We start from the raw sequence: 18,165 nt of genomic DNA, 5'->3' as shown, positions 1-18,165 counted from the left end.
TAGTTCTGTAAATTTAAAAACGAACAGTCAATATATTCAATATATTTTTTTTTGCGATGGAATTTGATTAAATAATATACACTCCTCGATGTAAATAACAAATATGACAGTACAACACTATTGTATTTTTGTATGACATTAAAATAAGAAGCAATAGTTTCGTTTTTCATTTAATACAATTCATCTTGCAATTTTTAATAAACCGTATTAAATGGAAGCGAAAGACTGTAACTCCAAACATGTATTTTTTAACCAGACTTCTATCCCTGACAGCTTTGACGAATGTTGCATTGAAATAGATAAATTTATTAACCAGCATTCAACCGATGGTAGAAAAATAGTGTTGATAACAGTAGGTTTTATTGAAATATTCTTTGCAAATCTCTCGGTGGTGATCACCTTTTTTTAGACCTTGATTTATTGCAATTAATGTTTTGTTTTTAAAATTTCGTTGATTTTCTCCTTAATCAGTAATACCATAGTCGTTCTTCTGTTTCATTTGCCTGTTTTTTTACTTAACCCGACCAGAAAGTACCAACGTTCTTATGCTTTCATCAATTGATGTAGGAAGCCTTGACGACTGTCTGTTTACCTGTAAATTTCAGTATCCCTCTATGAAGCTGTATAAAATAAGCTAATTTGCATTTTTTATCATTTTCCATGTGTGTTGCATTCAATTTATTTATTTGATGTGTTTAGAAGATTCATCAAAATTTTTGACTTATCCGGTTATAAAACATATTTAAAGGTGTAAATGTCATGTGTCCTAGCTTGGCTGTGTCAGGCTGCTATTGGTAGGCATGTAAATCATGTGGACAGGAGACACTTCTAGTGGTGATAGGGTCTGTTCACATTTATTCCATTTTGAAAAAGATACTTGTTGTTTTCTTGTAGTCTGGTGGCACAACGGTACCTCTAGAGAGCAGAACTGTTCGCTTTATCGATAATTTTAGCTCAGGAACAAGGGGATCTGCTTCCGCAGAGTATCCTTTTCAATGAACTTCTAAAATCCTTTACAGTAACAATGGCATTTCTTTATAGAGAAACTAGAACCAAAAGAAAATTGGATCTTTTGATAACAATGTGGTATTTTAGAAAAATCCAGTTATGGAATTTGTAAATTTGTAAACTTTTGTTAACTAAAAGTTCTCTTTAACTAAAGATAGATATTTTTTAAGCCATGATTATGCTGTGATATTTTTACATAGACACAAGTCTTTAGAACCCTTTTCTAGACATATCAATAGACAACATTTTATTGATATTTTACAACTGACACCTGAAAATGAAATAGTGGGTAAGATGTTTTATTTTTGATATTATTGATGCAGAGTGCCAGACATAGAAAAATGTCCTAATTCTTTGAATGGAATTATAACCTATTCCCTGTAAATAGGAAGATGTGTATCCTACACTAAAAATACCTCTATCAGATATCTATCTATTTGATTGGCATTTGTATTGTAAACAGGAATTTGATTTCAACAAGAAAAGATGTTTCATCTTAGTTCACAATATTTTTGCATTATATTCTTGTTTAACAGTAAATTACTGGGAATGAATGGTGAACTTGATTATCACCCATGCATTTATAAATATATCTAAAGTAGGTAGACCTGTTTGTGTTAAAGTCATAACTTGGTATCAATTGAGATGGAATTTTTATTTTCAGTAAAAGATGAGCACAAGGAGAAACTCAGTGTAGTTTTAAAACAGTTTCAATCAATAGAGAAAGAGAATCTTTTATTAAAGTTGGAATTTACTTCCCTTGGTGACTATCTCCATATATTGAAAGCAGCATGTGAAAAATTGAATACTGTAGGTGATAAAGCAATGCTCTATCTAGCAGCAGCTGTCTCTGATTTCTACATTCCTAAAGCTGACATGGTAATCATAGACTTTACTTGTAAAATTGTGTTCTGTTATTAAATTCTTAATTCATTCTTATCTAAATACTTGCTGAGGGAAAGTGGTCGGAAAGTATCAGGTATAAACACTCGTAATTTTCAGAATAAAACAAATACTTTTCAAGTAGACTCATGGAAATTCTGGACTTCTACAGGGTGGGACATACACCTATGACAGTACTTACTAGTGTCACAATAATGTTATGATTATATAAAATGACATTCTATAAATTGGGAGTATTGTCAAGTTTTGTTTGATTAATGTTCAACCAATTTTTTTCCAGTAAGCCTATTTATATAAGAGCTTAAGTAATCTTTACATTTGTCTTTTGTTTCTAGAGTGAGCATAAGATACAGTCATCAAATGGACCACTAGAGTTAAAGCTACAGTTAGTACCGAAGATGTTAGAACCTTTAGTAAAAGACTGGGTACCCTCAGCTTTCATCATATCATTTAAGGTAAGTCTTTTCAAAAATCAGTAAATCATATTCATAACAGTAAGAAATCCATGTATACTGATGTCATATTGAATCTAGGATGTCTATTAAACTCAATTAATGTCTACCTCATCGATTTTGTTGGCTTGTAAACTTTAACATGGATTGTAATTCGGATAGGTAAATATCCGTTAGCTTCTTGTGATCCATATTGCATTTAAAATTCTAAATATAATATTGCTCTCTAAGTTTAATTATATTTCTGAGAGATTTTGTTTTCAGCTTGAAACAGATAAAGATATTTTGATCAGTAAATCAAGACAGGCTTTAGACAAATACAAACATCAGGTATATATATTTTTTTATTTTGTGAACCCAGAGTAAGATCAATTGGAAACTAAGAATGAAAATGGTGATAATAATAACTTGCTTGGCAAACTATTTAACGGGCCAACGGATCCTGAAGAAATAATTGCCCATATCACTGTGACCATCAGTTTTAAGGATTTATTGGCATTGTACCCTGCAGAGAATAAGAGAATGATAACTTGCCAAATTGTGGATAAATCTTGTGTTGGATTTATTTTCTGAAGAATGATATGGGGTTTGGTGAAAAATGAGCTTACCAGTGTTATCATGCAGTATATTTCCCTTTTATTCAAATCCAAAATCATAAGAAATACTTATATTTCAGTTGGTAATAGCTAATGAATTAGAGAAGAGAAAAAGGGAGGTAACAATAGTATCAACAGACACAGTAACACCTATAATTTTAACAGAAGAAGAAGTACGACTTGGTATTGAAATTGAAAGCATTATTGTTAAAGAGATATTAAAACTTCATGACAATTTTATATCTACTAAGCATTAAGCTTTAGCATAGATATTTATTTTTTTATTTTATACTTTATATGCATATAATATTTCCACATACAGTTAATTTTCTCAAACTCTCTTAAATTATGCTGAAAGTTTGATTTAGTTGATGATGATAAGGTGATGTGTTTCTAATTTTTGTAGACAATCATATTTTCTAAAACTATCAGTAGCACTTTTACACCGGCTGAGATTGTACTAGTCTATCATTAACAGATTGTCCATATTATTGTGGTATCATTTTGTAAGCAATTCATAAAGAAAACATATTATGTAAATTATGGATTTGAAATATAATACCCAATTATACACAACTTGAAAATCATAAAATGTCATTCGCAACTTTTCATTTTAAATACAGACTTAAAAACAGGTAATGATTACATCATAGTGTTATATAAAAATATTATGATCTATTTACTATGTACAGAAGCCTTTAAATGAATACTGATAATAATAATCAAAATGGTTATTTACATTCTTATCATGATAATGTGTCACATGTTTTGAAGTGATATTAATTTATAAAATGATTATAATGATAGATGATTTATGATATAAATAATTGTAAATGATATACTGAGTAAATTGATAGATAAATAAGCATTATTCCCAGCTGCTATGATTTCTGATGTTTCTGGATCAATTCTTACTGCTCCACCTATGCAAGAAATAAAAAGATTATTGTGAGATGTTATCTTGGAGCAGGGATAGATATCAGCTATGACGGGTGTGGCGCAAGGCAGGGTATGCTTACTCTTCTAGACACCTGATACCACTTTTCATTATGAAATACTTACTCACTTATGATGAGATACTTTCTCAAGTGAAAAGTTCATTAGCTGCTACAAATCTTTTGTCAATCTGTTGTTTGGATTTTGGGGTTTTGTTTTGTGGTGCAAATCATTAGTACTTAGTTTATTTATATTCATTTCTGTCTGACAGTGTTAAGGATTTGGTCAAAGAATTTGCAATATTGTAGTTAAGTCAGTTACTTACCAAGAGTGAAATAGATATCTGGGCTCATTTTACCATCACCACCTTCACTGTAGGCAAATACTCTTAACTTATATAGTTGACCTGGTTCTATACCATGAATTACAGCTTCTGATACTCTTCCTAATACTAAATTGTAGGCTGTTCTTATATCATCATGAGCTACCCAATATCGTACCTGCAAGTATATTATGTATACGTTCCTAATAGGAACTGTACTGTAGTGCCAGGTTATAGTGCATATCCTGACACGCATGTGATAAGTGCCACAATACTTATCTTACTTGAACTCAAACTCGTGACATGTAACATACATGAAAATAATTTACCATGTATGTTTCATATTGATATTATTGCAAAACCTGACATTATGATTTTGTATCGATTATTAAGTGGTCGTACTGAAGTTAATGCTTGTTTAGTTATAGATTTCAAAATTATTGGTAAGCTACTACTATTCTTACCAATTCACTTTTCACTGTTCTCGACTTAAAAAATGGTTACTGGCGTTTTGAAAAATGTGATCTGGTATATGTGATAATTCATTTAGAGCCACTAGTTCAGACATCTGTCAAGAAAACAAGTAGACTAGTAATATATGAGAATATATATAAATGTTGGATTACCACATATCCACGTAATGGTTCTTCTATTATAGATATAGTCGTTACTCCTCTCCATGATACTCTGGCACTATTTGGTCCATGTGAATATATTCTTATTTCAGTGGGATATAACAGTGGAGCTGAAATGTAAATGATAAATTGGAATCTCATTACATCTACATTACTATTAGAACCTTTATTTCATCGAAACAAACATGTCTTAGGTGGTTATTTTTAAATTTTCTGACGACACATGAATAATGATATTAACCCCTTAGCTTGACTTCTGAATCGAGATGTTTTAGTTTTTATTAAAATATTATTCATGTTATTTTATGAAATAACCTAAGTATAACATGAAAAGGATCGATTGAAGAAATACTATGAAATCTTTTAAATATTTCGATTATGTGTGAAACATAGGGCCTATGCTTTATTGACAAGGACGATATAGCTTATAATCATTTTCTTGAATGATTCAAATACATTTTCAAAACTATCTCATTGAATTTGTTTGATTTTTGATGATTGCAAATGGATTGTTTTGCATGGTTGTTCCTGAAGTTGAGCAACAGCTACTTCTCATATGAATATTTGTTAGAATGTAAACATTGATGCCTTTGCTAAATTTTCAACTTGATTCACACGTGTTATAAATTTTTCACATACTGCAATCCACTAAGATCTCCAAGAAAATCTACTAACCATTTGACCAGGTTCTTTGTCGATACTTTTCACTTTTTGGTCCAAGTCCAGCTGTGTTGTATACCTGGGCATCCATTTCATACATTGTACTTGGTTCTAAACCGATTATCAGATAACTGTCAAATTGTCCAACGTGACTAGCTGAAACAACTCTTGGGTCGCTTTCATTCACTTTCCAATAGTTAATCTGAAATTACATTACAATGGTCAATAAAATTCAACAATGGCTTCACCTAAACGACAACCTACTCCTTTGATGCACACGAAGTTCTGGTCTGAAAATCGATTTCTTATTTATAAGAAAAGTATAAAAAAAATACCTGATATCCCAAAACACGACCTTTCATATTCTCTCTGTTATCAGGTACAGGTGTCCAGGATACATTTAAAGCTGTGGCGTTGTATCTACTGGACAATATACCAAGTGGTGTTCCTATTGGTACTGCAATAATAAAATAAGATCGGATTACAATGTAGAGTTATACATCATGCAATTGCTATTAAACAACCCATTTTTCGTATTTCTTTTCCTTTTTATGAAATGTCTTCAGTATAAATAAAGCTTATCCAACACAAAAAAAATAAATCTTAAACACAAACTAACATAATAAAATGAGTTTTTATCATTAAATATGAAAACGTCTATCATATTTTCACTCTTATAGTACTTTTAGATGGGCTTCTTTTCTTCCAAGTTTCTTCTTATTTATGGTTTATGTACTTACCTAAGTATGTCAATCTTAATCATCCATGGAAGGTAGGGAATTCTCAAAGAGGCGTATTATGCTACTTGTGCTACTCTTTTATAAAAGATTTTATAAATAACTTACAATCTTCAGCCGAATAAACAGTAACAACAGACGAATTGGGACCAACACCATAATTATTAAAAGCTTGCACCATGACATCGTATTGTAAATAATAATTATTGGATCCCACAGTCACGACATGAAAATTATGGTTTCCCGTTTTACCTTCCTACAATATACAACAAACTATATATACATTCCGCATATCTCAGAATTATATTTACCTATTTCACAGGGCAGTCCTTCCTAGATGTAGAGGGTTGCGAACCAACATTGGGACTTTCCCCATAAGAACTGGAATAGCAGGTTTGCATCAATTTTATTTTGTTCATTATAGAATTGAATTTCTTTTAGTGTATTCTGTTGTTGATAGAAATTAGATTAATGTATTTCCCAGAATATTCTTTTATTAGCATCAATTACCTTTAAATATCTTCTACCATATATTTCATCTGATTTTAATTTCCAATAGAAATTATACCCTATGCCATCCCCGCCATGTTCACTAGTGTCTAAAGGCTAAAAAGAAACCAACAAAGAAGATAACATATAAAATTCAATTTTTCCATTTCCTGCGGACAAAGTGGGCCGTCTCAATTGTCTTACGACTTCCAAACTGCGAACAACTGTATTGTTCTTATCATTTCTTAAATGCCGAATGATACTCTGAAGGGTTCAAATTCGTGAAATTCAGCGAAAAACTTCCAGACCATAAATAATTTGAATTATACTAACCTTCCAGACGACGTGTAAATCACCGACTTTACCTCCAGCACCAGTAATGTTAGTTGGTGCTACTTGAGGGGGACCAGGTGGTGTTGCATAGGAAGCTGTGGAAAAAGAATGAGGTCATTCTTGAACCCATACATGCACTTACCTTTACCGAAAAAATATATATGTTCGGTAAGTTATAAAAAGAAAAATTAAAGGGACATTCCGCTTTTTTGTAGGTCGAAAGATTTTTTTTTGTTCAAAGTGAAAACTATACACCAAAATCTAGAGAAATGTGCCCTTTAATGTATCTGAAAGTTTTAATTAAAAAAATTCAGCCATTAATTCTAAACGCCAAAAATATTTAAAAACATTACGTAAGGTTTTTAAGTTCGTTATGCTTTTTGGAAGCTGTTTAAAAACTGTAGAGATTTGAGGAAAATAAACGCCTAATTGTAGAGAAATATGTCTCCCAAGTATTCCAAAGGTTTCAACTAATGATATCGAGCCATTATTAAGTCAAACATCAAAAATTCATTCCGTTTTAAATTAACCCTTTTACAAATTCCGTTTGATCAAGAAGATACAGATATAAATAGCATACTTAAGAAATATTTTTAGGTATAATTATCGACGTTTTGATTTTGAAAGCTTTTTACAAAACAGCGGCATAACCCTTTAAGTTGCATGTATGATGTGCAAAAATCGCCCGCTGTAAAATATCTTTATTGTACCTGACGATATACTTGTTGTACCGAGACCATAAATATTTCCAGCTCTCACTCTCATTAAATAATCTGTTCCTGGGTTTAAACCAGTAATTAAAGCTCTTCGTTTATCATATCCATCAACAACAGTATCTGCTTCTTCTATCCCTATTCAAAAAACACGAAGATCTGCACATTAGAAGGTCTCCTTTCCAAGCTAGTTATGCAATCCAGACGGGAGAACTTTGAATTTCTTTGACCAAAAACCTTTTATCTTTCATTATCAAGCTCTCGGCTTGTATAGTAGAAGAAAAGAATGAATCATTCTGCTACATGGCACTTTTTCAGGTTTGTTGTTTGTTGACGTCAAAGGTTGGGAAGGCTTTGCAAGTAAAAAAAGGGAAAATGTTATCTCTTACTAGGAACAACTACAGTCCAGTTGGTTGCAAAATTTGACTTAGCTTCGATTCTATAGTACACTACTGGGCGAATGAAAGACGGTGTCCACCAAACAACCATTGACGATATCGTAATTGACTTTGAATCTATATAAACACCAGCACATTCTGCAGGTGGACCTGAAAAATGTTTAAATCTTTTGTCAAGGAGAACGATCACCAAGTATATATGTAACATGAGAAGGTTATAAAATAACACAGTGCCAGTGGCAATGCCATTCTGTATGGTACATAAGCGAATGTGTGTGTATGGTATTTTCCATTACCATTCTTCTTTGCAATTCAATCTAACTGGTATTCAAATTTGCAGAAAGTGAATCAGAAAAAGGGAACATACCTTGAACGGTTAATACAGCTGACATTTCATCTGAATCGAAGGAAGTTTTAGCGACACAGGTGTAGGTCCCCTCATGTCTATATAAAGCTTGTAAAATATACAATCCCTGCACTGAACCTGTATTCTCCTACAATAAGAAAATGGTTGGAGCAAACTTTAAGCTTAGATGATAAATGAAGAAAGGATATAGAGAACAGTGATAGGGACAACTCTTTCCAATCTCGAAGTAGGTCTGTCATCTTTTCCAAGAATTAGAACCCCAAAAAACTTATCCCACCACACCAGTTTTTCAAGTGAATCACAATGGACAAGCATAGTGGTATAAATAAATAATGGACAAAGGTAATAACAGAACTATATTTATTTCTAAAATACACACAGTGAAATCTACGAGTGACATTCCATACAAATTATATCTAACAGAAGCTCCAGTGTGTTATTATGAAAATATGGTCAAATCCATACTCAATTAGATTTATTACTATTCATATATACACACAAGACAATAAGCGTATCCAATAATGTATCAAACACAGAACGTTTCGATAAACAGTTATTTGGTGAATACATTTTCAGTTTCTGTGTTGTCTTTCTCTGCTGAATCTTTACCCTTCATTCCATCAGATTGTTTCTGACTTTTATCCCTGTGGCGTCTTTCGGATTTCTTAAGTTCATCGATTCGCTTCAGTTTCTGTTCTTGTCGTATCTTCCTGTTCTTCCATTCATCAATCAACCTTTTCCTTTTCCTCTCTTCTTTTTCTCTTCGCAGTTGTTCCCGTCTTATCAAAGCATCCGTTTCCCTTTGTCTTATTTCATCTAGTAAGCATACACTGTGCCTTCTATCTTCTTTTTTCTTATCATCAGATCGAGTCGTTTGAGGTTCTCGCTCAATTCGTTCAGATATAGCTCTTCTTTCATATTCACCATCGCCATCTTTTTCTCGTTTTCTTTGGAGACTCAGTTCCGTAGCCTTTCTGTAGCGTATATATCCTCGATATCTGTTGAATTCTTTCAAAGAACAGACTACGCGATCGTTCTCATTCATAAGACCATTCTTAATCAGGTGTTGCTTGACATCTTTTCTTTGGAAATGACTCTTCAAATAAGGATCATGTAAAGAGTCGTATTCTAATGGTTGCTCATGACAGAATGGATCTGTCAGATCAAAGTCGTATTTCTGATTATTGCGATATTTTGGTTGACCAACAGACGTTGTGTACAAGGTATACGAGCCTTTAGGCGAAGGAACTACTGGCAGTTTCTCATCAAGATCCAAAGTTTTCCAAAATGGCAACTTATCACCATCTGGTAAAAGATTGGCTTTAAAAACTTTCTTTCGACGTGGTATAGCTAATCTAGATATGGCTGACATCCTGTAAGAAAAAATATATTTTGAACATGTCTTGAAATTGATTTTATAAACAACAAAAGAAGTATAAAAAACGTATTGGAAATAAATCAATTGGAACGTACATGTATATGAAAATTTCATGAAATAAAACTTCATGCATTAGAAAATTTGAAGTTCCAGCATTTAACAATGTAAAAGCCTGTCGACGGAGTGCTTGAATAAATCAAATGCTGCTACGTAAAACTTCTTGTGCAGATCTAGCTATATGAATTTAGAAAGCAGATTTATACATGGAAGATAAGATTTGCATGATAGAAGAGACCCAAATGTCCTTGAAAAATAATTATGGGATTTTGACTCCGTTGCTAAACTGGTGCTAATCTGGGTCACATAATGTTAGTTTTTGCCGAAGTTTCTGATTACACTAAGTCATCTGGAATACAATACATTTGTAAATAGAAATGAACAGTTCTTACCTTCAAAAATCTCGCTCGGGCTCACTACCTTATACCATGGTTTAAAGTGTTATAAATATACCGAATCCTTTATCATAGTCTTGACATTTGATAGAATATATATAAAAACAAATAATTATACGCAACAATACGTTTGATAATTGCCACAGTTTTAACAAAGGATCCTTAAAATTCTACTAAAATCCATAATAAGCATAGTCAATTGTATTCATTAATACCTTAGACTAAACCATATATTAAGTTTTGAATGAGACCGATCAAGTATGAAGACAAATGACTATTTATCGAATTAGATATATTGTATTATATTACACTAAAATACTAAATATCAGCATTAATATTTTAAATATTGTACAACACTGGGATAAATATTATTTGTAGCACGGTCGGGACAAAAATGTGGGCTTCTATTGCATCGATATAACTGTTGTTACATGTGGCGTTAGGCGTTATATGCCCGTAGATTACAGTGCCAACTAAATGAATGAAATGATGTACTAATTTTTCACCTCTGTTAGGAATAATACGGTAACAGCATGCAATGTGAAGGAGGAGCCTCGGTCTCATCCGAACAAATAAACGTTTTTTGCACGATAGCCTCCGACCTGCATCAATATTGCAAATGTATCATCTAGGCTATGCTAAGTTAACTAGCAAGCTTTTATCTTACGGTGTCACCACTTCACAGGACCGTACCCGACAAATCGGGCTCTACCAGTTCCTCGACCGTGATATACGGATGTGATATTTCTTACGGTGACGATATCACGTCCGAGGAACTGGTATGGCCAGATTTGTAAAAGAGGACCAAGTCCAGCGTTGGTCATGATGTCAGTAATAGATATAGGTGTACTCACGACTCTGTAATGACCATCATCTAAGTTTAGAGGTATATTATTAAATCTCCATGTTATTACCAAATCTTTTTCAACATTATGTGAAGCTTGACAAGTCATAAATGCAGTGTTGTTTATCAGAACTCTGACATTACTTGGTGCTACTGCAATAACTGTACTATCTGCATAAATATAAATATCATTAGTAATATAAAACTCTTTCTTACCACCTCTATCCAGTGGCGTTCCCAGGTAGCATTTGGTGAGGGGACTGAGCAGGAGCCTCTTTTCTCAATTCACAATTTATCAAGTGTCAGTAAATTAAGCAATATTTATGGTAAGGTTATACAATACATATCACAGGTATAAAAATAATAAACATACCAACGACTTTTAGATTTCCAGAACTTTCAGCAATACCGTTAAGGTTCTCAGCCCTACAGGTATATCTTCCACTATCTGATATCATTACTTGTGTGATCAGGAGATTACCATTTCTCATCTTCCTAATTCTAGAACTTGTATCACCATCAACTAATCCTAAATCTAGACCATTCTTTAACCATGTAAAAGTTGGGAAAGGTGCCGCCTCTGGTTCACAGATTATGGTGGTGTTGCCTCCAACAGCGCCCATGCTGTTGGCTTCAAGAGGGTGTTTATGAAATGTTGGTGTGAAGGCTAAAATGTTAAAAACGACTTTGTTACATTTAACTTTAAATTAAACTAACTCGAGATAAAATTCAACTTGCGTTATGGCACTGCTCTTTCCTATTGTTAACTCAGTATTAAAGGAAGTTTTCCGTTTAGCCTCTGTAAATTATGTAAGTGAATTGAGACTGCTAATTAATAACTTCGTGAAGACGTTGTTAAAAAGTCCGGGGCAAATCACTGACTCACATAGTACTCTAAGCTGTCCACTACTAAAAGCATCACCATGAACATTGGAAGCTCTGCACTGATACATCCCATCATGACGTAATGCATTTAGATTTCGGATAACCAGGACATTTTGTGATATTTCTATTTCGCCTGGTATAGGTAAAAGCTTGGCACCATTTTTGAACCACGTATACTCTTGCTTAGGTTGAGCTTTGGCTTCACATCTCCATGTTATTTGGCCACCAGCATCCACATGTTTATCTTGTAGCGGGAATATAAAATATGGTTGAGCTGGAGAGACAAAAAGGTCATTTTGAAGACGAAAGTGTCCAATAGTGTGTCAAGGATTGGATATAGAATAGCGAAAACCCACAAAGTAAATAATCACATTTAGAACATCAGATCATCAAAGCTGTATAAAATAATTCAAGGGAAAAAACTCAACTTCGGAAAATTGTTTCCTACCTGCCTTGAAGAAAAATATAATATATATACTTACATTCTACAGTTAATAAAAACTCTTTCGAAGTTTCACCACTCGAACCCCTTTTAGCTTCACAAACATAAATTGTGGAATCTTCTAATTGTGCATTGTCAATATACAGTATACGATTATGATCATCCATCGAAGAATTAGACGACAGTGGTAACCCATCCTTTCGTATCCAATTGTATTTTATTGGTAATCTACAAAGTAACATAACATATAAATGATTCGGGGAAATAATGAATGAGAGTTCGCCGTTATACTCATTACTGATACATCGCTTACTTACGTCCCAAAAGCCAAGCACTCCAATCTGACTTGTTGTCCTCTTTTTGGTTGTTTAGGAAAAGCAGCAATAAAATCATCACCAATTTCAGGACCCCAACTCTTCGGCACTGAAATAAACAGATATTCTGATTTTGACTCATACGAACCAACATATGAACCATTATCTAATACTCAAAGATTAAAAATTTGTGCAATGGTACAAACAATAAATAACCTAATAACATTTTACTACTCTGTAGATTGAAACAGAACTTAGACTTCTAAAAGTTGGAAATAAAACAATAATAAAACTTACAGCTATGAGAAACAATTAATGGTATTCTCAAGCTTATTCTACTGGGCGATTGATCATTGCCTATAGACGCTTCATTATTTGATATCAACTTGACGATACATCTATATACATCTTCATCAGCTCTTGTCACTTCCGAGAAATATATTCTTCCATTGAAGGAGATAAATATATGAGGATTTAACTCGGTAAATATAAAATTGTATCCATCTCCTTTCACCCAACTGTAAGACAATGCTGAAATATATGAAGACAATCGTCCAGTTGCGAATCAATAGGAAATCCTTGGAAGTTGTCGTAGAACTTTCATGATAGACCGTTTGGTAATTGTGAATAGGTATGTATTCAAATCAGGTAAAACAGGACCAAAATCGTAATTCAGATATAAAAGGAACTGGTGGTATTCATGTATACCTGTCTACTCAATTCAGAGATGACAGCTAACAATAGTTAACAGTAAACAGGCAATTTGAAATTGTCGACAAAAGAATTTGATCCTCTCCTTTTTGTAGTTTCCAACAAATACACAAAAAATATATTGACAACTCGCACCTTTACAACCAGAAACTTACCAGGGCTGTGGTTTGGTGGCACACAGTTTATAACTCCATAATGATGTTCTTCAGCGGTAACTGATTCTCGTTCTACATTCGAAAATTCCGACAAATCTGAATTGGCAAAATAATTACTCATGAAGTATGAATATTTATCATTTCGAAATTGAATGAAAGGCATCTGAACAATCAGACCAGAATCTCATCAACTCATCATCTGAACTATCAGCATGGATAACAATCAACGACTCATCATCTTAACAATCAGACCAGAATCTCATCAACTCATCATCTGAACTATCAGCATGGATAACAATCAACGACTCATCATCTTAACAATCAGTATGAATTACAACCAACAACTCATCATCTGAACAATCCGCATGAATTTCAGCCACCAACTCATCATCTGAACAATCAGCATGAATAACAATCAATGATTTATCATCTTACTAATCAGTATGAATTATTATCATCCATTCATCATCTGAACAATCACCCTTTATTTCCACAATTTATTTTACCAAGTATTACTATTGACATGATGATCTAATGCCATGTTATATTCATTTATATATTAATTTATACTTACATCCAGAGGAATACTTCATATGTTTTCCAAGAATTGTCCCATATACATTGCTAGCATGACAGTGGTATTCTCCCAAATCATCTTCTTCATTTGGGTTATAGATGGTTAATTTACCATTAGTAACTGAGTATCTATCGTCAGATTCAGATGTTATTAAGGTTTCATTCTCTCCAGGGGAATTATGATAAATACCATACTGTGAATGAGGATTAGAACTAACAACACATTCTATGGAGACAGATACTGTATCACCAACCTTGATAACATCATACGGCTCGACGGTAAAGTGCGGACCAAATGGTATTTCATTTGGATCGGTGATATTTAAGCCATAACCTATAAAATGAACAAAATTTTTTTAAAAAAATTACAAAACGTGGTTTTGCTATTTTATTTAGAAACGAACCATGTGGATTTCAACAAGACCACACCATTGATATTGATTCTATATTCAGATGGAGAAGATACAGATTGCTTACCAAAGTCCCTTTGATTTTGCACTATACGGTATGATTCTTCTCGTTTTATTTCACAGATGTAAGGATGTTGTACTGAACCTTCTGATCTAGCCCACCCATATCTAGTAACTGAAACATATTATAAACGATGGTAAATATCTGGCGATCCTTGATCCTTATCTCGTCATAATAATCTGGTCATTTCATAGGGTTTATAGTCTAGGATTTGTTGAAATATTCAAGCTATTATTTACATATTAAGCGAAATTGAATGTAACGTTCCACATTTCGTCTACTGATAATACACACGGTCAACGACGCAATGCAAAAGACTTCGTCTAGAAAGTAGAACTAGCCTACTTTTTTGGGGTCGGAAGAACTCTTACGTGTTTATCTTAACTGTTACATAATAACGCTTAAATAATTCTCTTGAATACATACCACCATATTTATATACTAAATAGTTTCCCGTTTTATTGAGTTCATCTTCGGATAACCAGTAATCTAAATCAGGTTGTATTTGAGTACCATCACTTTCCCAAACCATATCACCTTCCCAGTAGTTCTTGATGTATCCACTTGTATAATATTCATTTCTGAAATATTATAATGAGCAAAAAAAGAAAAGCCATATATGTAATCTGTCATGTGTTCACCATGATTTTATCATTTTGAAAAAAGTAACATTGGGTTCCCGTCTGAGGTATTGTTACCCTCTGGATTTTCCAGAGAAAAACAATAAGACATCTTTATTATCATCTGTGCCAATGATCCACAGTAACTTTATTTCAATTAACTGGTTCTTCATTTTGTTTACAGCGGTTTAGTGTTGCGAGAAGCTAAGAATATAAAGCATGGTAAAAGATCAATATTAGTAATTGGAGATGTCACTTACCTTGCCAGATCATTAGACACTAACCAATTACTAATGAACAGATCTTCTTCTCTAGTAGCTACACCAACCAGTGAAGCCCCATGATACTATGAACAAAGATATGAACTTTAGTGAAAGGATACTAAGTATATTCTAGTTTATGATGCATCAAAAGTACGAGCAAAAATGGATAAACTATCGACTCTGTACAAACTCTATTGTTACTAATTAATAATGCAAAATCTATATTTGAATAGCGGAATGCATATGGATTTATGTTCACTGCAACACTTCTTTCCCCTTGATTCCATGTGTTTTTGTGACCAATAAATTTTAGCTTTCCAATAAGCTTCACAGATTTTTTCCATTTAAATCCAGAAAGGTTAATGTAATGATCCATTCGTCTAACTTGCAATCTACATATACTTCAAATAGCCAAACATGTAATAATGTGTGTCCTAAGGGTCTAGGGTGGACCAGAAAAAAATACAGTTATTTTCATTCATTACTTAAAAATCATCACAGCTCAGACAATAATAGTTGTATAATTTTGATTTAAGACATCTGTTCATGAAAATTGAAATCACAGCAATTTATATTGAACCAACTTGAAATTTAAGAAATATTGGAATTCTTCGTCTAGAAAAGCATACGCAATTTGATTCGGTTATTGTTTTATGCTAGTGGACTCGATATATAATGGATATATGTATATCAATTGTCTGAATTGCGACGATTTGCCATATCTATAAATATCATCATACTTACACCACAGGCAACTCTGGCGTCATCATGGTTGACCATTGGAAACATAACAAAATAATAACATCTATCTTCAAATGTTACCCATTCTTCCGGGCATTCTGTAACAAATTATGCTTGTGAGTTTGAAATAGGGCAATGAACTCACTCAACTTCATAATTCAATCATTACTTGACTATGATCTAGAGAAACTTGGTGTTAAAACGAGACAAGTATATAACATACCAAATATTAAATTCCCTCCACAAAACAACACACATTGGATCCATAGAACTAACAGATAAGATCCTATTCCCATTTCGTTCTCAAAATCATGTCAATGTGCAGAGGAAAAATTTCAAGAAATAATAAGAAATGTAAAATTTTATCAAGATTAGCTACTGTTGAAGATTATTTATGATAGATTTATAATCATTAAGTAGAAAATATTATTATTTTATAACACCAATAAACAATATGTCAGCCATTTCATCCCACGGTGTATTACTCATATTTTGTGAATAGTATCCTGATGAGATTTTCATTTAATTTTGTTTAATGTAAGAGCTATCAGTATATTACGCATGGAATAAATCATTATACATCTTGAGAAACCGTTGCATAATTCAAACATTTTTGTTTATCGCAGTTTTGTGAACTATGGTTTTTGGATATTGGTCATACTTAATAATCAATATATAAGGCCGCGTATTCTCGAAACAATGTAAGCGCTAGGATGTCCCCGGTCTTCAAATCATGGGTCGCGACCCAGAATGAGGGTCGGTAACACGAACTTAAAGGGTCGCATGGCTTGTGTAGGGTTGCATGGGTTGCAAGAACTATAACACCAGATTCTTTGAAATCGTGATTCATTCTGAGAAATGGTCGTCTGTAGATAAGCATGTTTCGATGACTGCAATAGCCACGTGATGACCGAAGCCGAAAATTGTCATCTTACTTTCCGAGATACAAACAAATTGACAGGACAAAAAATGGCATTTGATCTGTAGTGTTACACTCGTCTATAACAATATTAGTAATGTTTGAATATTTGATCCAGAATCATGCATGGTTCAGGGTCATGGAACAGTTACAAAGATTAGGTACGGTATTCATCCTTTCCCCAATCTGTTTAAATTAAACCTTATTGATGTAATCTAAAGAAGAGTCATTGAAATCAACCATCACATGCTCTGTTCAACAGATTAACCGTGTTTAATTTGATGCTAAACTGAATGAACACATTTTACAGAGGTATTTTGTCAGATCAGGATGGCGAGTGTAGCTGCACAAACCAATATCAATATCTTTTTAATAAGTTGTCAATTTCATCTAAAGATAAATGACAAAGTAAGTTTCGAAGACTTAATAATATTATTAGTAAATATCTCTCAAGAAGTTTGATTGGACCATTCTTATACATGTATTCCACAGCCTTTAATTTCAAGAAAAGTTTAGACGAACCTGTACATAGTCATTTACACGTATACCTTTATACCTTCACGGTTTGAATGATACTTTCATAATACCGTTTAAGTAAAAGCGAACCGGGCATACCTTTAATTGCTGAGTAGTAAGACAGATGATGGATTCTTATGTTAAATTAAAATTTTATTAAAAAACCAAAATAGGAATGCATATTGAATATTGATAGTTTGTAACTTAATTCCCATTACTATTTATCTTGTAAATTATCTCCCTTATGCAAATATCATGATATAGGTCATGGCCGATAACATTCATACATTATCTTCTGCATGAATTTTGTACGACGGTTTACATTGAAA

At 32.9% G+C, this 18,165-nt stretch overlaps 2 protein-coding genes across 2 annotated transcripts; one reads left to right on the top strand and one right to left on the bottom strand.

Moving 5' to 3' along the window:
- Positions 1 to 211: 211 nt before the first annotated feature.
- LOTGIDRAFT_110784 (hypothetical protein) lies at positions 212 to 3,216 on the top strand (the record flags this gene model as incomplete). The annotated part of the gene is made up of 7 exons (XM_009048107.1): positions 212 to 352; positions 895 to 983; positions 1,167 to 1,293; positions 1,654 to 1,887; positions 2,247 to 2,366; positions 2,628 to 2,693; positions 3,040 to 3,216. 7 exons carry the CDS (start codon positions 212 to 214, stop codon positions 3,214 to 3,216), a joined length of 954 nt encoding a protein of 317 aa, XP_009046355.1.
- A 2,306-nt stretch (positions 3,217 to 5,522) lies between these two features.
- Positions 5,523 to 12,326, bottom strand: LOTGIDRAFT_110734 (hypothetical protein; the record flags this gene model as incomplete). Its single annotated transcript, XM_009048106.1, has 11 exons — positions 5,523 to 5,714; positions 5,848 to 5,969; positions 6,358 to 6,505; positions 6,760 to 6,855; positions 7,072 to 7,166; positions 7,782 to 7,910; positions 8,174 to 8,332; positions 8,550 to 8,676; positions 11,237 to 11,390; positions 11,593 to 11,890; positions 12,110 to 12,326. Coding segments are annotated over 11 exons (1,737 nt in total), but the record flags the coding sequence as incomplete, so codon positions are not given.
- Positions 12,327 to 18,165: the final 5,839 nt, after the last annotated feature.

This window comes from Lottia gigantea, assembly GCF_000327385.1.
Source record: "Lottia gigantea unplaced genomic scaffold LOTGIsca_12, whole genome shotgun sequence".
NCBI classification, from domain to species: domain Eukaryota; kingdom Metazoa; phylum Mollusca; class Gastropoda; family Lottiidae; genus Lottia; species Lottia gigantea.
The sequence above is the reverse complement of the archived record's forward strand: the minus strand, read 5'-3'. Positions and strand labels throughout refer to the sequence as shown.